The following is a 24480-nucleotide window of genomic DNA, read 5'->3' as shown; positions in this document are numbered from 1 at the left end:
AATATATCCAATTCAAGATGTCTGTGATGTCTGTTTTTTTGTTTCTTAAAAATTGGCCACAGCTGTCCAATGACCAGTGCATGTGCAACTTCCACTTCCCTATGGCACAATGGGTGCCAACCCTAGATGGCATTGATTGTAGACTATGCCGCCGGCAATTTGCCCTTATTTACCAATGCAGAATAACAAAGACAAAACAAACCTTTAAAAACCATGTTGAAAATCAACCCATTTGGTGTGACACAAAACACAAGTATTACAGTGTGTGCACATGAAACTGGACCGTAATTTTCATTCATGAAGAAATCCATGGGTTGTATTGCATTTAAAGGTTTTATTTGGATTTTTAAGAATACACATTTTATGTAATCAAGTTCTAAAAGCAAAGCTACCAGGAACTGTCCATAAAGCATGCATAGTTAAAAAAAACATATGAAATAATGACATAGTTAAGTAGATAATTGACTCGTGACTATAATCAAAGCATTTATATTTATGGTGGTATTTATGATGGCACTATATCAACTGCAAGTGCTGTTAAAGTATATTTTTGGTTAACATAAAAACAATTAATTTCACAATAATATTAATATAATAATAGAGAAACATAGCAAGTGCCTAACATTATAAAAACTCATCTAATTTTTTTAAGATCCCAAGATGGAAGTCCCCTTTTTCATAGAACTGTTTATACTACCAAGAATCAGTATAAGGGTTCTTTTCTTAGATTCTCGCCCAAAATTTACACAATTTCTAATATAATCTAGTGTAAAAAAAAGTGTTCATGTGGGGTAAAAATTCAGTAAATGTTGGATGAAAATGTTTATAAATAGACCCCAAGGGTTCCCTTAGCCCCTTCTTTATGCTAGGTGTTCACTAATATGTTTACGTGATCCATCTTACCTATTGGTAATGACACTGGTACCAAATTTTGCCACAGAAATAAATTGTATAGTTTGATATTCTGTGTTGGTAACATTAGACAGTGATGATATTCTCAACACTTTACATGTTTAAAAAGTGGTGGAGGCATTTGTAAACCTTTTTGTCTACTTAGCTGATGTTGTGATGGATTGTGCTGCAGCTCATCTGCACTCACCTACAATATTGTAGTTAGGGGTAGCTGGGAGCTGCAGTTTGCAACCACAAGTTTGAAAGGGGCTTAGCTAACACTGTATCAGGACTTTGAATCTATATTTCATTCCCCACCACCATTCTATATCTATATTAAGCTTTAATTCCACAGATATGATTATGACTATAACTCTTCAAAAATGGAATCCCACTTCCAAATATTCATAGAGATTGCCTGGCTAAATTAAAACTTAAAGCAGAAGTAAATTAAAAACATTCCCTCCGCCTCTGTGCGCACCATCTCCTGCCTTCTCTTCCAGTCTTCTTGCTTCGTCACCCGATCTCACACTGCGCAGGTGTGAAATCGGGTGACGTAGCTGTTGTCAAGGGAAAAAAAAAGGCAGCTGCACATCTGTTAGATTGGCATCTCTTTTCCCTTCTGTGCCTGAGATCAAGTCATGCACAGAAGGAGCAGCCAGAGACTGTGCATGATGGGATGCATGAAGCAGGTATCCCAAGAGGCTCTGAGCTTCCATTATCCTAAATGTGATAGGGTGGGAGTTGCACGTAAAATGTTTTTTTTATTTTTTTGCAAGGGTTGTTTACCCTTCTATGAAAAGTAAAAATGTTAAATTTAGGTGCGCTTTAACCCCCCCCCAACACACATACACTCTATTGATGCTGTAATACTGATTACATTGAGAATAAAATGCTTCCCCAAACCAGAAAAAATCAAAGGAATCACTGACAGAACTATTGTTTTAATTTGTCATGCACACCATAGTGCACATTTCTTGACCATAAGATTATGGACAAACCAGCCAAAAAAAAGCCCAAGAACCAAAAACAAAATGTTCAATATTTTTTGGAAGCAGGGGGTAAAAATTTATTAACCCCCCTAGCGGTATTTGCGAGTGTGACTCGGGGTGGCTTTTACATGCAAAAAGCGGTAATCCCTAGTCACACTCAGGGTAACTTTAAGAGCCCCCCTTACCTTTGCTCCTCGCTCCAGTGGCGATCTGATGGTCCCACTGTGATGCCGGGTCGCCGGTGCGTCGGGGCCGTGGCCGGGTGGGAAATTTAAAAGCTTTTAAATACCACCTGGGTCCCGGCCACGCCGCTGCCTGCATCAGCAGTGAGATGTGAAGCACAATGCAGAAGTCCTGGAGATGCAGAGCAGCAGCAGCTCCAGCGTCTGTGTGAGGCAGGCTGGACATCCCCACTCGCATCACGCGGGAGGATGAGTCATCTTCCGGGTGATGCGAGTGGTGATATATTGGGGGGTGTGTCTGGGAGGGAAATGTAAAAGCAGATTACAATGTAATCTGCTTTTAAATGGTTTTTACAGTACAAAAACACCACACAACATGAAACAAAAATAAAAGTACATTTTTAATTGTATGTTTTGTTTTAGGATTACATTGTTGTCTATTATTTCATTATTTTTTAAAATTATTATTTATAATTATGTATTATATTATAATTTATGATTATAATATAATAAATAAATATAATTATCATACCCGGAAGTTAATCCTAAGAATTACAGGCCCACAATACAAACAAAAATTTCGATGCAAAAAAATAGGATCACGTTTTGCATCAAAAAACTGACAGAATTAGAACGCTAGGGGGGTTAAAATCATTTTATGCTTTTCCATTACTAAATTTTGACTACTTGAGTACTAGGATTGAGTACTGACCATTTGGACATTTGATTTATATTTATCTTCTAATGGACAGGTGGTTAAGTTTCCTCTCCATGCTACTTTTACATTAGCTTTCAAATTGGATACAAGATATATTCCTGCTCCTCTATAGGTAAGAGAACAATTGTTCAATATGTTCATAATATGTTCTGATATGCAAACCCCAGAACTAAAAAGGGTGTACTTTTTTTTTCACCTGACTATATATATTGGGTGTAGAGGGTTCCGGACTCCATTGCACTACTGTTTACCTTAGCTATGTAAAGGTAGAGAACATGTCAAATTCCATGGAATTCCATTCCATTATCCATTCCATGTGAAAAAAGTAAAATAAAGAATGGGGCACTGCAAAGGCCAGAGTGCTAACCACTGAGCCACTGTGCTGCCACAGTAGTTGACCTTCTTCTGACTTGGCTTAAAGCTAAACATTTAAATATTGCGACCAGACAGGTCTTTTATTGCAGAAGGCACAGGTGATGTTTTTAAAAGCTCAGTCTATTTGAAGTGACAAATCTGTTCCTGATGCTGCCTGTGTCTTGGTAGTAACTAATAGCCAATGTGCCAACTATACCTTGGGCATGGGATGCAACATGAGATGCTGTGCTGTGTTTAGGCAATTGGGACATCTGTTTATTTGACAGGGGCAATACAAATGCAATCTAAAGGTCCAAAGTTGTGTCTCCTTTTTCTGCTGCGATATCCACACATAATCCATCATTGTGCACTCTCGGGGTCGGCATCTAACACTGTAAAAAGAAATTGTGCAGCTACTGTAACAATATGAACATTCTAAGGAAGAAAGATTATACAATGTTTAGAGCTGAGTATATTCTAATCCTTTCCCTAGCTACCATGGGCCATACAATACAATTCAGAGGTAAAACTTTAGCTTTTACTTTGGTTTTCACAACTGACACCACACTTATGCTTGTCCAAACTGTGCAAGGAGCGATTATTAGAGAATGGCCCTGTTATCTGCTCTGGTATAATGCAGGCTAGAAAGTCACATATTTACATAGTAAGGCAGGTTGAAAAAAGACATACGTCCATCATGTTCAACCACTAGGGAAGTATACAAATCCCAGATATAAAACCCTATAGTTGGTTCACAAAGGCAAAACTGTAATGTTTTCTTAAAAGTTTTAATCCCCAGTTATATTCTGTGTTTCTTGAAATCATCCAGAGTTTTCTTAAAGCAATCTATAGTAGTTGATGTAAATACTTCCTGAGGGAGCCGATTCCACATTTTCACAGACCTTACAGTACAGAATCCCTTCCTTATCCGAAGATTAAACTTCTTTTCTTCCAGACGCATGGGGAGCCCCCTTGTCCTTTGTAATAATGCCAAAGTGAATAATTGGGAAGAGAGTTTTCTATATGAACCGTTTATACATTTATACAGGGTGATCATATCCCTCCTTAAACGTCTTCAGTTCAGCTAATCTCTCCTCATAGCTGAGCTCCTCCATTTCTTTTATTAGTTTAGTTGCCATTCTCTGCACTCTCTCTAATCACACAATGTCCTTTATGTGAACCGGTGCCCAAAACTGGACTGCATATTCCAGATGTGGTCTGACCAATGCTTTGTACAGGGGCAGGATTACGTCTCCATCTCTTCAGTCTATTCCTCTTTTAATACAAGAAAGTATTTTGCTAGCTTTTGATAAAGCAAAATTGAAAATGTTCTGTTCTGTGTTGTTTGAGGACAACATTGTCTCCCAGTAAGGGGGGGGACACCCTTAATAATAGAAAATTTGCTCTCCTGAATGTTTGCACCTTTCCTATTTTTTGCTTTCTGTTTACAGCTTACAATAAATGAAATCATATCATGGTCACTGCTACCCAGATTCTCTTTTATATGTTTTTTTTTTACAAGTTCTGCATTGTTAGAAAAAAACTAGGTCCAGCAGAGTATAATTTCTAGTTGGGGCTTCTATAAACTGTACCATAAAATGATCTTCAAATGTATACATGTCCTCTTATTTGCTCTACCTGTAGTGCCATTACACCAGTCAATGTCAGGGTAGTTAAATTCTCCCATTAAAAAAGATAATAGTATAGAATATTGTAAGGACTCATGCAGGACTTATTACCTAATACATATTCTTCATGCTGCTCAGGAAATGAAGGAAGATTGAATGAAGATGGGATGCTTGGTACTCTTGTAGCCAAGTCTTAATTCTGGAAGAAATAAGTTCATGATTAGTTCATGGAAAACACTGCACACAACATACCGCCAAACTATCACATAATGAGAATCAAACTTCAGAATATCCTTGCACAAAAGCATTGTGAGCCCCGAGAAGGGCCAAGGCACAGAGTCTGAGCACTAACCAGGTCTTCTCCAGAGTCTGTAGGGGTGAGGATGTTGTCCTGCTGGTTACTGACAGGTTGTGGTCCTAGGGCACACCAGGGCGGGCAGGAAGATACACAGTACCAAATCACTAGGAAGATGAATCGTACAGGAAGGCCGGGGTCAGGGCAGGCAGCAAGCAAGAGAGGTCAGATGACAAGCCAGGGGTCAAATACCAGGGATCCAGGAAATAGACGCCAGTTATACAGGGGCCACTGCAGACAACCGAAGTGACAGAAGGCACAGGTGACACAGGGATAACCACAGACAGAGAGGGACTGTGGAACAGCACAAAGGAATGAGCAAGAAAAAAAACAAACTGGACAACAATGGCTTCACACAGAAGCTGGACAGAGGATACCATGAATCAAGCAACAGGTATACAGGAACTAGCTCAACAGAACTAGGGGCTCGGTCCCAGCGGAGACACATTGCACAAACACTGAGTGCTGTGTCTGAGCTAGCTAATTAGCCAGGGATGGTTAAGAGGCTATTTTTTGATTGGCCGGTGAAGCTGATAAAGCTTGCTAGTATAGGCACGCTCAGAGTCAGAACTGCCTGCATGCGCCCAAGAGAGACATCTGCGTTTCAGTGAGGAAGAGGTAAGTGTGACAGTAAGAAGGAGCGCAGTAAGTGACCATAAACTGCGGCAGAGAAGATCCAGGTGTCTTGGGATATGATGTGGTGATGTGTAGATCTCAAAGGAAACTTACAAAGCTTCTGGCTGCTACAACTGCTCCTAAATACTGCATACTTATTTTAAACACATTGATAATTAATTACATGGTTAGTAAGATTAGAAAATAAGTCAAATGTTTGTAAAGTTCATCTTCTCACTCTTGGAAGACTCAGACGCTGATTTCCCACCACTACTCTCTAGAAGACTGTGGTCATGCCTAAAAATAATGCTGAACCTACATGATTGTAGGAACGGAAATCTAGTAAATGGAAGGGGCAAGGATAGAGACAGTTAGACCGAGGAAGAAAGGAATATATGGTAGACACCCAACATCCAGGAAATAGTTCATCTGATTTGCTGCAGCTTCCAATGCACAATGTGAGAAGACCTCAGTGTACATTGAAATTAGAATAAACAACTAAAGTACAGCAGAGACTAAACAACTGAGGGACTAAACTAAAAGGGAAGGCTGAAGGTCAACTTCAATGTTTTGAGAATCCCTGGCTTCATCCCTCTTCACAGCTTCCCATACAGATCCCACTGTCAGAGTCCAGCCTTACAATAATTATTTACAGAGGCAATCATATAACAGCCTAAGTATAATAAGTATTACCTCCTTTTTCTGTACATAGGATTTGTTTGCTTTGTAGTTCCCACATATCATTGAATAGTGCTGCCCCGATTATTTTTGGGTGGTGATGTTGTTTTCCCCAACCTAGGTGCATTGTGCTAATAACAAATTAAGCATACAAGTCTTTGTACAGACTAATCATTTATACTGAGACAGAAAGGAACATTCAAGAAAAATTTAAATTTTCAAAATCTATTACTTACTTTTATGATAAAAGAGTCCAACACCAACAGTGGAAACGAGGATGACAAAAGCACAGACAATGGAAGCAATCACAGTAATAGAGGGACAATTGTCAGGATCTGAAAGATAAAAACACATCAGAGGTTGGGAATAATGAAAATGTTACCCATTTCATGTTCAGGTCAATATACTTTATAAAAGTAGAAATCTAACAGTAAATACTAATAAGTATGTTATACTTGGGCATAATCATCGGCATAACAATTTGATGCCACAGCCTGGGTAAGTGAGGAATGTTCAGGGGGAGTTTTGGTGTTGACTGTCAAGTGTTTAGGAACACTACTATTGTCAAGTGTTTAGGAACACTAATTATTTCCTAAATAAAATTTAAAAAAAATTCTTATGCCTTTTTCTCTATTTTGGGCTTGTTCCATATTTATTGTTAAGCAAAACCTCTGTTTCCATATGAAAAGATTTTATATCTAATGAGAAGGAAAAACTTCCTCAATTTTTTCAATAGTTTTCAAGGTTGGCCTGCGACTTTGTCTAAGTTTTGAATTTTAACCCTCTGTGTATTTGAGTTTGACACCCCTGGGCTAGGGAAAGCATGAGGCGGAAAGTTATGAGAGCAGGTTGAAGTTAGGATAGGTTGAAGTTAGGTCAGAGATAGGTTGGAAGTTTGGAAAAGGGATGGAGAGGTTAGATGTTAAAAGGAGGAAGAAGTATGGGCAATTTAGGAAGCAAATGGAGTGAATTTCACTTCAGCCTGCCCTAAAATAAATTGTGGATGTACATATGGGGGATCGCTTGGGGTGCCAGTTGGGGTCTTCGGAGGGCATCTGAAGTGTGAATCTCCCAAAGGTTTCTAGTAATTTGTGCCAAGGTGGCATTAAAGGAGGGTCTGTAAGTTATGGGCTCATTCTTGAGCTGATGGGCTTGCTGCTGGGAACAAAAAGTTGTATAAAATTTCCATAAAATTTGTGTTTTGTCTTGATTTGGTAGGAAGTGGACATGGGAAATGGAATGGTGGGGAGTGGAGACGGTAGAGAGGAGGAGTGGGTAAATATTGGTAAATGGGTTGGTGAACATCCTAACTACCTGGGTTATGCACTGCTCCTCATCTCTGTTGGAATCAGCAACGGAAGTCCTTGCATCTTCTTTTCCCCACATCCATTGCTCTTGAATGCTCTTGTTTTAAAAGTACAGAAGAGGGGGCAGGAAAAAAGGATTTGAACAGAGCAGCCTTCCGCCACTGACGTCAACAGAGGTGCAGAGAGGAACACTTGACAGGTGAGAGAAACTGGAAGCCGCCTCAGCAGTTAAAGGCAACCCCCAAAGCCATGGTGGAGGGAAGTTGGGCCAGGGTGGTTGGAGGGCTCCAAATTTCTTCATCTGCCTTCACTGATGAATATGCTAAAGCTTGATTACTGGGGGTAATTTATGAAAAGAAATTTAGACTATTCACCTACTAGGGTGAATTATCACCTTGTAAGGGATAAGCGTATTGAAGGTGGGGCAAAATTATTTTATTCTTTCTCCATAACTGGATGGCTGAAGTCAACAGAGCTGCATTTCACTTACTAAACTAAGTGAATTATCCCTTTAATTAGATCATTTACTTTGCTATGTAAAGGGCACCTATTTATTTAGTATTCAATCCTATTGTAATTATATGTTTAATATTTTACCCAGCCTAATGGTACCATAATTATTTTAACTAAGCAAAGAGTTTCTGATTTTCGAGTACAGAAAATTTATAATACAGATACAATACAAGAAGTTAGGAACTCATTGGAGATTTCTGTACTTGAGACTTAATAAGAAGATATATGAATGTATTGAAGAGATGCACTCAAGGCATATTTATTATTCATTTAAAATTGTTTTTTTTTTTTGCTGTTCTACTCACCCGAATTCACACGGACCGGCTCCTCCCCCAGACTGCTGTGCTCCACATAACAGGAGAAAGTGTCTTCTTCTCCTTTTGGCACTTCCACACTGACTCTGATCTGATAGGTGCCATCAGGATGGGGGAGAATTGGACTCATTTCATCTGAAGGAATATGGTCTACCCCATTCCTCATCCACTTCACATCCACAGCTCGGGGGTGAAAGCCGTACACCAGGCAATTAAGTCTTGTTGTATGCACTGACTCAGGACGCTTCCATGCCTTCATCTCGGGACGCACTGAGAGAGGAAAAATTAGAGAAGAAATATGCTTGTTGAGCTGTGCACAATGGTGATGTATACTTTTTTTTCAGGAGATGTCATTGTAAATCAATTTTTTGCTAACAAATAGGATATGTTTGCATTATACATACATTTATAAATATCATAACATACTAATAACATCCTAACTCATAATCTCGTCACACACACGGACCCAAAACTTTTATAGAGCTGCGCAGACTCTCTGGAATGGTCTTCGTCTTCCTATTCGGCTTGCTCCTATCTTCTGCTTCTTTAAAAGAGCACGAAATACCCATCTTTTAAAACTTGCCAACCCATCTTCTTCTGTTTCCTAAAACCCTCACTACTCACCATTCCATATCCCCCCTTCTTATGTGTGATACAATTTATTACAATAGATTGTAAGCTCTTCGGGGCAGAGTCCTCTCCTCCTCCTGTGTCACTGTCTGTATCTGTCTGTCATTTGCATCCCCTATTTATTGTACAGCGCTGTGTAATATGTTGGTGCTATATAAATCCTGTTTATTAATAATAACCATAATATTAATATAATTTATGTTATTAACATATATCAGGCAGCGAAAAAAGCTTGCAAGAATTAGATTTTTTAAAATCATTTTTTAATCAGTATTCCACCCAAATATTGATCAGAAATATAACTGCAAATATCTTTTTTTAAAACAAATCAATGGTTTGGCCCAATCAATCAAGAATATGGGTTGGATTCACACATAGTTTTCTACCGCTATTCCTCTCAAAAGTACTTGGGGCACTTATTTATAAATATTTAGTGCAGTAATAAAATATCTCAAGTGCTTTTCCTCCTTGGATGTAGATGGGGTCCTAAATGCTGTAAAGATCACCATGTATTAGTCTGTCACACCTTTTTTGAATTCTCCTGCAAGATCTGGTGGGTCTCTGACTGCCCAAGCTATAGTGAACAGGTATAGTGAACTGATGCTGGATTGTAAAGTAGTGAGACTTCAGAGGACAGTATCAGTGACAAGATGGCTATTGTAGTTTTATTTTCATTTTTTAATTTGAAATACTGCAGGCAACTGGCCTCAGGCCATAGTTGTCTAAAAGGTGTATAAGGGGACCCACAATGTGTAAACATTGTAGTGAGCCTTGGGTTGAGAACTGGGTATTCACTGATTTTTTTTTTGGGGGGGGGGGGTAGATTTCCTAAATTCTCCAAAGACTTTACCTTAATCATTCACCAAAGCAGAGGAAGAAACTTTGGAGGTGGAAACAAATACATCAAGCAGGAATGAGTTCATGAGTAAAGGGGGCTCTAAAGCGGTCACTAACCCTGTCCACTCTCCCACCGCCGACCTGAGCCTGCAATGCAGAGTGGGCAGGTTGTGTGCAGGGACACAGCCCGCCCACTTTCCCGAGCCTAGGAACTGCTCGGGGTACGTGGTCTGCAGCCCTGGCTGGTGCATCCCCCCCCCCGGCAGGGTCCTTCTCCTAACCCCACTCGGGGGTGCACCGACCAGAACGGCGAACCCCGAAAATTTTCTTGCGGACAACCGGTTGGCGACCGCTGCTCTAGTGGATTCCTTACTTTCCAAATTAACCCTCCTATCTGGGAGTGCAGTGAGATCGGAAAATGCAGCCCAATTTCTCGCCTGCATCGGGTGACCTAGGAAAAGGAACCCAGAGGAAGAGAAGATGGCAGCGCCTGGAGCGCTGGCCCGAAGACGGATACTGGGACAACGCGGGATCCAATAGAGGAAACCTCCAGACTGATTGACTGCTCTGCGGGATTGAAGGTAAGTGTATTTTTTTTTTGAGCATTTTTGAGTTTACCTACTCTTTAATAGATGTTATGGAATGGTATGATTTCTTGGAAGGTATGCCTGCTGTCAACACCAGCAATGTGGACTGCAAAAAACTAGAATCAGGCCTAAAATCTTTCTTCTTCCTGACACGGGGGAACCTGTGAGCGCTGCCTTCTGCTCACATCACCCGATCCAGCACCGCACAGCCGGAAAATTGGGTGATGTTTCCTCCTGTAAATGTAAAAATAAAATGACGATTGCACCCCGCATGCGTGAGATCGGCACATTTATTTTAACATTGTGGGAAAAATCTGTCACGTAGGTATCCCAGGAGGCTCTTGGTTTCCCATTCAGTCTTTACTGCCACGGCCATAAAGACAGAGGAGGAGGGGCTTCCCCTTCTTGTTTTAAAAAAAAAAAGTATTTATGAAAAAAAAACCAAAACAAACATTTTTTACTTTAAATAAAAGTGATATCCACCCTTTAATTAATGTAGTAATTGATCCTATCTGTAGAATTTGGGTACAGATGGTTTAAATGTTGCTGTTTTTTTTCTTCCTTACAGTTAATTGGGAATGCAGCATAGATACTTAATAAACACATTTAATAAGCAATCAAATTTACCTAAAAGAGCCTAAAGATTCATCCTTAAAAGTGTATGTGACTTGTCTAAATTCATGTAGTGTAGTAAATCATAACCAGTATGTACACAGTATATTGTGAAATTGTGCATAGAAAGTGTGCTTAAACACTGTAGCGTATAGTTATTACATACAAGATATGGAATGTATATAGTGTGGCATGTAGTCACCTCTTTTCTCTAGATATTCTCTTCCATACTCAACGAATTTCTTTAAAAAAGTGATACATTCATTTTGCAGGTAATACTTGTCATTCTCTGCTAGCCTGATGTCCGGGCTGTTCCATCTCTGTGCGGAGATCTGAGCCTCATTCATGGTCGGTATAAAGATCCATCTCTGTGTGTCCAGATACATGAAGTCTCTCCCATCATATCCATATTGCTGATACCCCACAATGCTGCCGTCATCTCTCAGCTCACAGCCGTACATTCTCTGGAGAGTATGGAGGCCTGCAGACAACACAGGAAGATGTTACATGGATGCAATGTGCTAATATAAAGGGTGATGATATAGGCAGTATATATATAAGTACTATACATGTGTGCTAACAAAAGTGCACACACATTGCACAAATTCATCCTTTTATTTAGAGATAATCTTGATAGCCTACCCAGATTACATTCAATCCAAGTTTATTGGATTTGCTGGAAATTTGAATCATTATTAATGGCTCCTTACCTCTCAAGGTAATTGCAAGACCATTATTCATCAAAATGGTTGGAGAGGTCAGCGGTACCTTCCAGCATGATGCACTTAATGCACCAAACCTGACACCCCATTTTAAGCTGTATTCTTAACATAACTTAAACTTTAACGTCGAAGTATACTTAAAAAAAAACTTGCTCACCTTTACTTATGCAGATTCATCGATCCCTCTGGAAGTTTCCCTAATCGAGTCCCTCGATGTCCTGTACAGATCCCCAGTATTTACAGTTATAAGAAAGGATAAAACATGGAAAACATGCACTGAGGTGCAATTTATTTTATTGTTCTGTTTCTTTGTTTTGTTTTTAACATTTGATTACCATTTACATTTTAGGGCAAAGCAATATCCGGGAATGTTCTGCAGTGTCTCTCCAGCTTTGGTAGTTTCATTATCAGATAATTTTAGACTCCATTTTGTAATTGATGCAAATACGGCCAGTAATGTCATTTGGGACTTCTTGATCATATTCATCTTGTCATTTATTACTCTGCTCCAGTTCCTTAGACCTTGCTTTGTCCCAATGAATTAAAAAAAAACCTAAACATACTGATAATATGAAATTTGTACAGATTCTGTTATGCTTCCTTTAATAACCTGTGTTGAGATGTGAAAAACTCATTGAATATGTCAAACCTGACTCATTATTTGTGAGTATATTTCTGTATATATATTATTATATGTATATATATTATATATATTATTTTTTATGATCTGTCAATGCTGACTGGACATTGTACGTCATATTCTTTGACATTGCTAGAATGGTAGCCATTAGTCATTAGCAGAACAGTAAAACTCTTTAATCATTTGTGGGTTTTTTTGCAAATCTTAAATTACCTACAAGCAATGGTGAACTGGATAAACCAGTTCATCAACATTTTTAAAAAAAATACTATTTTATAAAATCAGAACTTGTAAATCAATTTTTCAGGGAGTGGGTAGCAATATACTTGTCACCATAGGAGTAGGAACCAAATTTTGGTCACCAGGAATGTTTAAAAGATTAGTGCCTGTCACCTTTGATGTAATTTTTGTTTGGTTAAATGTGTCATTGATAATTTTTAATCGGTCAATGGAATATTTGTAAAATAAATAAATACAAATGTGTGTAGAAATCGTCTCACCTTCAGAGTGGTTGAATCGATTCATAGCTGTCTTAACGTTATGCTTGAAAATAGGTTCTGCGTGCCGGTCTTTTATTGTTTCCTCCTCCCAGTATTCAGGTCCTAAATTCTTCATCCATTCAGTTTTGGGAAGATAGCGCTGAGTGTCACTGTTATAATTTGTTACCTCTTGGTCATCTACATATCCGACTACAGAGTACAAAGGCAGCCCGGACCCCGGAGAGGAGACTCCAGTGATATAATACCGCATGGAGTGACTGTCTGAAAGGCAGACAAAAACTGACAGGAGAGAAAGGGGTGTCAGAATGATCCAACCATGAGACAGTAGGCTTCCAGATAAAATGTAATGCCGGCTCCAGCCTGTTTATTGCAGAAATATTAGCAGCAACAACAAAAACGGCAAAATGGTGGCTCGGATAAGCAACTAACTGGCTCACTCAAGTCCCCGACTGACTGGAGCAAAACATAAATACAGTCACTTTTCATACATAACATAGCAAAACCTACATACCATGCAGTGTTTGTCCTGCAGAACTCTGTTCCCTACCAGCTTGGGGATCACACTGAGCTGCTAGTAGTATAATGCTGCCGATTGAATGGCACACCTGTGCTTTACGTCCACAGGTAAAAACACAGACATGAATTTGATCGATCAGGGAAACCTTCCCAATCTTCCTCTGGTCAGGGTACAGGACACCAACAATTTGGCTTTCCATAAATCAACTGAAAAGCCAGACAATACAATACAATCTCCTGGAGCCCTAAAACATGTAAAATGTTTGGGTGGTACTTATACCCCAATTCAACACTTACCCCACAAGGTTTTGGGACACGTAAATATAAACTAATTTTAATATAATATGTAATATTACAGGTACCTTTACTCTGAAAAAATAATGACTTGAGCATGCACCTATAGCACAAAAATGTGGTTGTTGCTACTAACAAAGCTAACATTCAATAATCAGTAAAAATGACAAAATAAACATTAACAAATACATCCATTGTGTGGTATTTTAAAAACATATTTAAAAAAACAGGACTATAAAAAGACTTCCTCTATAGGGCTTCCCTCTACAGCACTTTGCACAGATATTTTACACCACAAATTCATTGTCACGCATGCTGCGTGCTCTCATTCTTCCTCCCCATCATGGATGGATCTAACACTTGGCTGTGCTCTTGATTTCCGTCTAACAAACCGCTTGCTATTGTTATTGTATAGGTGTAAGAGAAGGAGGAAGAAGAAGGTGCAGCAGCTGTTGGACGGAAGGAGGGAGAGGAGTGCTACTCCCCATGCACAACTACTAAGAGAAGAGACCAAAGAGTAAGGGGGAAGAAGAGCTGCCCTACCCTCCTCCCTAAATGCTTTTACGGTTAAGGGTCAGATTCTTGAGTTAAACACTTGATAGGGGGTTAAGGATAAGTACCTGGAGGGGAGGACAAGGTTTGTTAATGTTAGACAGGAGGTAGGGGTGTTTAAGGTTGGATATTAAATAGGAGGTGGTTTTGGCTACGCACTGGGCTGGGAAAATTAGGTTTAGGCACCAAGAAGAGGGGTTCAGGAGGTAATGGGAATACCAATATTCTGCTGGTGTAAATGTGCAAAGTGGGTGACAGCTCAGGTCCACATTGGATCCCTGACAATCCACATGTGTGTAGATAGAAGGAGCGAGTGGGTGTAATTGGGCAATTCTAGGTCAGTTTACAACCAAGCAACAAATCTCGTCCATTATTACATCCCTTCCTCCATCTCGAAGTCACTTGTTTACTCCATCTTTTCCTAATTCTCTTGCTCTCATGACAAATAAACCATTTTAGATTTTTCCTTCAGTCTGTCTTGGTTTCAGTGGTCACCAGAACATATAACAGTGTGGGTCCCCCTAATAGGAACATATCCTTAAAAATATGGTGGATAGTCTATCCTTTCCCCAGTCAGTTTGAACACAACTAAATTAAAATGTTTCACTTTTCGCTTTTATATACTTTAAAATGGACCTTATATGCACTTGAAAATTCCACTTCCCTGCCAACCCCCATCTAGCTTTAAAAACGAAAGTTTGTGGCAAAGAAAGTAAAAAAGACGCATCAGGCTCCCAGTACGGGTTTGGGTGATATCTCCCTGTAACCAAGGTTGGAAATCCTACAGGTTTTTTGAGGTAAATGTCGATCACATTTCTATTGTCTTGTAATTGTCATGGGCAGTGTCACTTCTGACTGCTATCGGCCAATCGAAAATCGAACCCAAGATGATCACCTGGTCTGATTCTTAAATTACAAGTGGCTCAACTCTCACCAATGCCAAGAAAAAAATACAATATGGTAGGAGTTCCTACACTTTTTATTTTAGAATCAAAATATTACAATTGTTATATTAGGACCCAACTAGAGAAGTTTACGAAAATGCCATGGCTTTTTAAGCTGTCAAATTTTAGTCTTTCAATTCTAAAATCACAGTTACATAGTTAGTCAGATTGAAAAAAGTCCATCAAGTTCAAACACTAGTGAAAAAAACATACTACAAACCTGCATATCCCAGATAAAACCCTATAGACATAGTTGATCAAGAGGAAAGCCAAAAACCCTCAGAAACCTGGTTCAATTTACTCCAACAGGGGAAAAAACTTCCTGGTCCCATGAAGCAATCAGATGTTTCCTGGATCAACAGTCTCTGGAGTCATTTTTATAAAACTTTAATCCCCAGTTATATTCTGTGCTTTTGGTAAACCATCCAACTTTTTCTTTAAGCAATCTATAGTAGTTGCTGAAACTACTTTCTCTGGGGGCCGATTCCACATTTTCACAGACCTTACAGAGAAGAATCCCTTCCTTATCCGGAGATTAAACTTTTTTTCCTCCAGAGGCAAAGAGCGCCCCCTAGTCCTTTGTAATGATCCCAAAGTGAATAATTGGGAAGAGAGTTCTCTATATGGACCATTTATATATTTATACAGGGTGATCATATCCCCCCTTAAACGTCTCTTCTCAAGGGAGAATAGATTCAATTCAGCTTATCTCTCCTCATAGCTGAGCTCCTCCATTCCTTTTATTGGTTTAGTTGCCCTTCTCTGGATTCTCTCCAATTCCACAATGTCCTGGTGCCCAAAATTGGACTGCATATTCCAGATGAGGTCTCACCAATGCTTTGTAAAGTGGCTTTGTACAACTTGGTCACACAAAACACACAGCAGATGCTTGTCTCTATTTTTGTAAACTTTAGTAAATGTATTTATTTGTTAATGGGAGACCTATTAGAGATAGACTACTCAGTAAAAGACCCTTCAGTGACCAACCTGAAGGTCAGACCCCTATGTGACAGACTCTTGGTCAAACACCCCTCAGTCACAAAACCCTCAGTAAAGGACCTTAGGCTATGTACACACTTTAGACTTTAGTTGTTAGAAACAACAAAAGACTGAAAGATGAATAAACGAGTGCCGTTCTGTTCTATGGAGAGGGGGGAGAATGAATAAAAGGCACCCTGCTTCACTCTCCTCCCTTCACTTCCATTGCAGTAGTTCGACGGATCCATAAATGACGGCCACTTCACATCAGATTCTCATCTGAGACGAGCCCTGAGGCGAGGATCGGCCAATAATCATCTGACGTGTACCTAGCCTTAGTAATAGAACTTGGTAACAGAAGACTTAGGCAGTCTACACACATCAGATTTTTTTCAGGTGATACAAAAGGTCAGGCACATCTCAGGTGACAATCTGATAGGTGTACGGAGGTCGCCCTACGTCATTCATGGATCGGTCCTCGTAGAGCCATAAACAAAAGACAATGAAAGACCACAATATAAGTGAAGAAGAAGAACACAGCAGGCTGCCCCTTGCTCGTTCTTCCACCTCCATAGAACAGAACAACGCTGTATGTACAGTGCTCGTTCATGCATCTGTTACTGGAAACAATCGTAAAAGGTCATCTCCAATGATGAAAATGTAAACGTGTATACCTAGCCATACTTAACAAACCTTATTGATATTTCCTGAGTCCCAAACCCCTCACTAACATACAGATCGCAGACCCCCAGTGACACACAGGTTGACAGGACACACCATTCCGCCATTACCGAACTGTTCCCATATCAACTCCCACTTGCCACTCTTCCAACCTACATCTAAGCATTGAGAATGCTCTTTGTTATCTGGCCGGGGAAGAGGGGCACAAGAGAAAGAGGTACAGGCAGCATTGGCCATCAGTCTTACCATGGAAAAGGGGGTAAGCCAGCACACCACTAACCCAAAAAGGGTACAGTGACAAAAGGAGGTCAGATGCTACAACACAATACCTTTGCATTCATGACACACTAACACACTGGTAGGGAAAGACTGTTCTATCCTATGAAAACACAAAAACTGATCTGTTCCCAGTCTTCTTGCTAAAACTACAAACATGAAGGCTCTCCTTGTAGAGATCCAGAGGAGGCTGCAAGATGAAGGTTTAAAATACCTTAGTAAGTTATGGGTGCAGAATCCTAAACTCTTTGAAACACCACTTACTGCTTTGAATTGGATCAACTAAGAAAAGACCGGACACAGACAGATTTATCCGGTGACAAAGTGAAAGTATTCAAAGTCACATTTACAAGAAGCTTGTTTAGTGCTGGGAATTTAGATATCATAACAATGTTTATTACTCACATTATGGCCTGCATGAGAGGCGTTCACAGGTCAGTTAGTCATAAGGAGTCATAGAAAGTACAGAAAAAACACACTGGGCTTAAAATTAATGTGGAGATGCAGATAACTGTAACTTGTCCAAAAATTCCCCTCTCAGCCTCTGGTTGCACAAATATTTTCCTGGTGAGGAACTTTCTAAATATAAGAATGAGTAGACACGGGCAGTGTTTGGTGATGTCCTAACCTTGTCACCCACACAAATTGTGCTCCACTACATGCATAGACATATATGCAAACCAATAACTTTGCCAACCACAGTTACAGGAATGATATACTTCACTTTATTCACTAGGTAATGGTTGATGTGCTTTGGTCCAGGTTTCTTATTACAAAGTTTAGTTGTCATTCAGAGTTGCTGGGCCTTAGCAATGAAGATCTTTGGTGTAAGAGCTTCTTTGATAGTATGACATAGTTTTTCTACACCCAATACTCAGAAGAGTGACCAGTCTGGCCATTAATGATATCAAGGTGTAGGAGGACTGGGAGGGTGTTCACGTAGTTTAGCATGCTCCCTGGACAAGTCAGCAATGCTCCCATTATGGCTAAGTTTATAATTCTGCAGGTTAGGGTGCAATAAACTGCCAGCCAGCAGCTTAATAAATAACACAAAATATGAAATTCAACTACCCCAAGCTAGGAAGATCTGGGCCTTGTGGTTTACTCAGAAAAGGCTAATATGGGTCTCTGGGCTTTCTTGAGGTCTAGCAAAAGCAGATTAGATATTTACGCCGGTTCCAGAACACACATAGGGCCTGATTTATGAATGCTCTACAAGGATGGAATGGATGTGGTATAGGACTGAAAACACTTACTAACAATTAGCAAATGACTTTTAAGAAATGCATGAAACCTATCCCCTTCAGCATTGGAGAGGTTTATTATTTCAAGCCCATTGGTCTTTTCTTTAGGTGGGATCCCATCACCAAGCACACACTGGGCTTTCCTCTGTATCCCAAATTCAGAACACACAGTTTCCCTCTCAGAGTCTCTTAACTGGGCAGCCCACACTCCCATCAAATGAATTGTATATTGAACACAGTACATGTTCTTCCCGAAGAGATTTCACACTAAGCCCAACAGTAATATTGGATCCACTATATAATTTTCTAAATATTTACTGGCAACAAAGGCAAAGCTACCCCCCTCACACAGTTTCGGTTTCCTCCTATAAAGCTTCCTTGACCAACAATTCTGCCAATACATTTATTTTCCTGTTACAATATTCTGCGTCCACCTGCAAAACCCTGGCACTGCTGACATGTTTTCACCACCTCCACCGCCGTCCTGGAATCTACTTTCATTTTAGCTGCTAATAATAGAAGAAATAATATTTGCCCAAGGTTTTTGTGTGTCAGTGGATTACCTGTTTTAACTATTATCATCGACAAAGCCTACAAAGTCTACACACATTGGCCCTGATTTAAACTAGTACACCTTGTCTGCTCAGCTTCTCCCTCTATTGTTTTTGCGTTTCAAATAACTGCAGGGAGGTTGCTGTAACACAATACTTTTACATCTACAATGTTTCTCCAATCAGCACTAATACATTACCTTTCCACTTCTATACCTAACAGACATATATAGGCCTACATTTGCCATTCAGTTATTGTATGTTATCAAAAGACATTTAGTCTACTTGATGACAAACTGGCTGATGTTGTTCGATGTAGCCTCGGATCTGTTAATCTCTTAAAGTCTCCATCATACGTTCCATACTCTTCCCCTGCACATAGACTACAGTCATAACCTTTGCACTCCTCTCCTACACACAATGCTTTCTGTCATACTTTCCTACAAGTAATTACACCCTTTACTCCGACACATATTGCCCACCATCATACTTTTATAATTCTACAAAATGATGTAGGTCCCAAAGATATTTAGTTCCTTTCTTTTTTTTCTAGGCACCCTGCCAATAGGTAGGGCCAACAGAAAGCACAAAGACAACAATTCATGAACTGCTCCTACTAACTGTTACTGTGCTGGTGAAAAGTGTCATTATTTGATTGACTAAAATCTAAGATCTCCCCGTCTGTTTAGGGACCACCCTGACATCCTCATTGTTCTAGTGTTCATGGAATATTTACGGACTTCTCCTGAATACTTTAGAACCTTCAGCTCACCTGTTATAATCTGTGTTCTCAAATTGTGTATTAAACATCAGTTGCCCCATCTCCACTTCTGCTTAATGGCTTAACAGACACTATGGGGTAATCCCTGCAAATGTATTTCCATTCCAGGAAATACCGTATTTTTCGGACTATAAGACGCACTTTTTCTTCCCCAAAACTGGGGGGGAAAAGTGGGTGCGTCTTATACACCGAATACATGTTAAATATAATTTAAAAAAATCATACTCATCCGATACCGCGATCCCGCGATGCTGCGTGCTTCTTATCCTCGCTCTCCTCCCGGCTGCAGCACGTGTCTCCTCCTCCTCTGAGCGAGGAGAAGCCGGCATGCATACCCCCGCGATCCCATAAGCAGGCTGATCCAGCCTGCTTATGGGATCGCGGGGGCATGCGTGTCGGCTTCTCCTCGCTCAGAGGAGGAGGAGACACGCGCTGCAGCCAGGAGGAGAGCCAGGAGAAGAAGAAGCCCACAGCATCGCGGGATCGCGGTATCGGGTGAGTATGATTTTTTGGCACAGGGTGATCAGAAGGGGATACATTGTGTCAATGTATCCCCTTCTAATCACTCTGTGTCAATGTATCCCCTTCTGATCACTCTGTGTCAGAGTGATTAGAAGGGGATACATTGACACAGAGTGATTAGAAGGCGATACATTGACACAGAGTGATTTTTTAGTATTTTGTTCAGAATCTTTTTTTTCTAGGTTTTTCTCCTTTAAAATTGGGTGCGTCTTATAGGCCGGAGCGTCTTATAGTCCGAAAAATACGGTACATTTGCAGGGATTACCCCATAGTATCTATTGTAACGCTCATGCAATAATGCACATTCATTGTTGACATGCTGTGGAGCCTATTAACACATGTCCTTTTCAGTTCAGTAAAACCAATGAATTTTATGTGGTTGTTTTTTATCTTACATTTAGTGTGCTTTGAAAGGGAAATTATAAGGGCTCATTGGCACCGAGAACAATGTGAATCCCTCATGTACTTGCCATAGCTACAGGTGTGAAAACATTTACAGCAGTGGTTCCCAAACTTTTTTATTTCGCGAACCACCAAAAGCACGGACTCCTGATTGCACAGCGCTCTGAGCCTGCGGTCTGTACAAGAGACATGGTCTGTGCCTGGTGCCCCAAATGAGGTCTTTTTCCTGACCCAGCCAGAGCCGCAGCCCACCCGTCAGACGGCCGTGATCCATCAGAGGTCGGGGACCCCAGATCTACAGTTTATACTAGTGTTTCTCAACCAGAGGTTCAATAAGCAATGAGCAATTTGTGTGTTAATATCATTCCAGCCCGGCCAATCAAAACAGAAACCTGAAGCGGATCAGGGGAAGATGGAGGTCCAACAAGTGGTAGGGTTGCCTTCTACAGTAACCGATTGCCTGCCTGCAATTTTTTCTAATTTGTGTTTAGTTCCACTTTAGTTCCAGTCCAAGAACAATTGGACTCTGACAGCAGAGGACAAAGGACTAGATGCCAGAATTGCCTGCGGCCACCCTGCAGCTGTTCCTCCCCAACACTGACCTACCATCCCTCTGCACTGTGTCTCTGTGTGGAGGAAGCCATTCAGACCTGGAACAGGTGAACAAGGGAGCAAATATTTGGTGTGAAGTCTCAGAATTGGTAAGAGTGGTGGATGGAATATACACATATGGTGATAGTCTGTGTTTAAAGGGGTTATCGTTCCGGAGTTGGAAGAATTGGGGGCTGGGATTAATACTATCAGGCTGGAGCAGACTACCAGTGGTAATGGTGCCCTCGAAGACCGTCAACCTGAGCAGATTTAAAGCGTACCTGAACTCAGAATTTTCAGTTTACATAAAATAGTAGACAACTCTTTTTATTTTAGATAACTCTTTTTAAAGTAAAAATTTAGTTTGTTAGCGATTTTTAAGTGCAACAAATAGTGCAGCACCGCTCCCCTTAATTCTCGATTGCCTAGGTAATCAAGAATAAATGAGAGCGCAAAGCCACCCGGGATACCTAGGTCACACATCCGGGGAGCAACTTGGGCATCCACAGAAGAAGCCCTTCCATCAGTAGGGAAAACATTGCCGATCTCACGCCTGCACAGTGCAAGGTCAAGTGTCGTAGGGAGAAGAATGCAGAAGAAGGGAGGAGAAGATGGCGGCACCTGGTGACAGATAGATACCGGGATGACGCGGGACCCGATGGAGGAAACCGCTCGACGGATAGACTGATCTGCGGGATTTAAGGTAAGTGTGTTTTTATTGTTTTGGGTTGGTTTTTAGTTTACTTCAGCTTTATTTAAGTAGTAAGCTGGAATGGTAAATTCATTGGTAATTTAGTGTTATTTGTTGTTTGTTTAATATTTCTGGTGGTATGTTTGATATTTAAGAGTTCTTTAATATTTGTAAGTAATAAAAGGGCAATTTAACCAAAGATTATGGTGTGTTTATTGAGTAAGGGGGTTAGTTTTGGGGAAATAGTAGATCTGCCAAACTCATTCTCATGATAGAGGCAGGGCTTTGCTTCCTCATATCAGAGTCTCCAGCAAGGAGAACAATGATCAGCACAGCAATGACCTCACCAAATGTCACTCCAAATCTCCTATGAGTAGTAGTCACAGGCAACAGAGCTTTCCACCTAACACACCAATAAAACCAGATCACAAATAAAATCCGTAGTAATTCTTTTGATCTTTGATTGGATTTGGAGTAGCAGACAATAATGCACTGTGGTGGTACAAGCACACCCCTGCAAATATTTCAGACATTTAACACAACTGTCTACCTGTGCATCTTTTTGGTGTTTTATCCATAAACAAATGGGCATTTCCAAACCAAAACAGAGTAAACACTGAAACAAAAACATGAAAATGTACTGAATTGGTGCTAAAAATGCTGAAAAAATCACAAACCATTTTTTAAATTTATGGAGAGGGAAAATGAAGAGAAAAACTGTTCTCAAAGATAAGATCTCCACGTACACAAGTCAGAATGATGTGGCTGGAAACAATCTTTACTGTACACACAGCTTTCTGTTTTATGGAGTGGGGAGGACAATCTAGTGCAGGGGGTGTCAAACTCTGGCCCGCAGGCTAAATCTGGCCCCCAGCATCCTTTTTTTTGGCCCCCAAAGGAATCCTAAATATGAACTTCAGCTAGCCTGCCACTGCATTGAAATAGCGCTGCTACTACAATTCCCGAAATTACTCGCGTCCATAGACCAGCGGGCTCTCTGCCTATGCGTGGCCCCGCATTGGACTGTTTTATAGACGCAAGTAAATTTTTCTTAAATAATATAAAAAAAAATATTAAAATATTAAAAAAAAACCTTATGCCTCTTTCTCTATTATAGGCTTGTTCCAGATTGAATGTTAAGCAAAACCTCTTTTCACATGAAAACCTGTTTCCACATGAAAAGATTTCATATCTAATAAGCAAGAAAAACGTACTCAACTTTTTCCATATATATCAAGGTTGGCCCGCAACTTTGTCTAAGTTTTTGGCCCTCTGTATATTTGATTTCTCTTTCATAGGAAAGTACAGCAACACCTGTTTGCTAAATTTTCAATCCCCTAGTGTGTGTCTTCCTGAAATTCATACATTAAATTACAACAACCAATTTCAACCACAATAGGGGATTTAAAGCAGAACCACACTGTAAATAAAACATTACAAGAGACGGGAGGTTCATTTCGCAGGGGACCCTGTCACTTCTGCAATAATGTTTACAAATATTCCGCCTTGTTTACAAATATTATTTTGTACATATTAGATATTACGGCAAACTTCTTTATTCCGTTTATTAAAAAATAGGAGTGAAAGAAAGAGGCTTGAAGCTCAAAAATCAGTTTCATTGATTACATGATTGTTTCGTGCATTCAATAAATGATTTGCGGTATATCCCGTTATGTTATACTTCACAAAACTGGGGTACATCCAAGTATACCGGGTACAGGGATACACAGCAGATGGATTATTGAATGCACGATATAATTAGATAAGAAATTGAATTTTGTCAATACATAATACATTTGATCTAATTCTGAGCCTCACGCCTCTTTCTTTTACACTATAGTTCTGCATTAAACCGATCTTCAGTCCACAAATGGTCATTTATTTGCAGTGTCCCCGGGGGGAGCGAACAGGAAGTTCCCTAAAATATCTTAACGTGAATGTGACAGTTGGTGAAAAGAGGCGGGAAAGAGGTTTGGGGGGCTCCGCTTTTATCACATTATATATAAAGATAAAAGGAAACAGGAAGTGGCTGTACTTAGCAAAGGTTCCAGCAAAACAGACCACAAATGGGATTTTTAGCACCAATAACAAAATTATAATTATAGGGAATAAAAGTCTAATTATCATCAGCAACACTTAGTAAATAAGGAGACTTAGGTAACACCCTTATATATCATATATACAATGTATCAGGAAATGAAAGCAGTCTTATATAAACTCCATATATACTCACCACAATACACCCCTGACACCCCCAGGAGTAGCAGCATCGGCAGGGTCCGGGGGATCACAGAGGGAAGAGCCATTTACACACAGATCAATGTATGCGACTCCATAACGAACGATCTGTACACAAGAAAACCTGTGAGCCGGATAGGGCAT

General features: G+C 40.1%; 1 protein-coding gene across 1 annotated transcript; it reads right to left on the bottom strand.

Annotated features, from left to right (window-relative positions):
• Positions 1-314: 314 nt before the first annotated feature.
• On the bottom strand, positions 315-24479 carry LOC140343022 (major histocompatibility complex class I-related gene protein-like). The gene is made up of 7 exons (XM_072429465.1): positions 24332-24479; positions 13076-13336; positions 11416-11694; positions 8539-8817; positions 6650-6748; positions 4877-4964; positions 315-3529 (listed from the first exon to the last, which is right to left on the bottom strand). The coding sequence occupies exons 1-6, from the start codon at positions 24402-24404 to the stop codon at positions 4900-4902; spliced, it is 1056 nt and encodes a 351-aa protein (XP_072285566.1). The 5' UTR covers positions 24405-24479; the 3' UTR covers positions 315-3529; positions 4877-4899.
• Between the last annotated feature and the right edge of the window lies 1 nt (position 24480).

The sequence above is a fragment of the Pyxicephalus adspersus genome, chromosome Z (genome assembly GCF_032062135.1).
Source record: "Pyxicephalus adspersus chromosome Z, UCB_Pads_2.0, whole genome shotgun sequence".
Lineage (NCBI taxonomy): Eukaryota > Metazoa > Chordata > Amphibia > Anura > Pyxicephalidae > Pyxicephalus > Pyxicephalus adspersus.
This window is presented reverse-complemented; position numbering and strand designations above follow the sequence as displayed.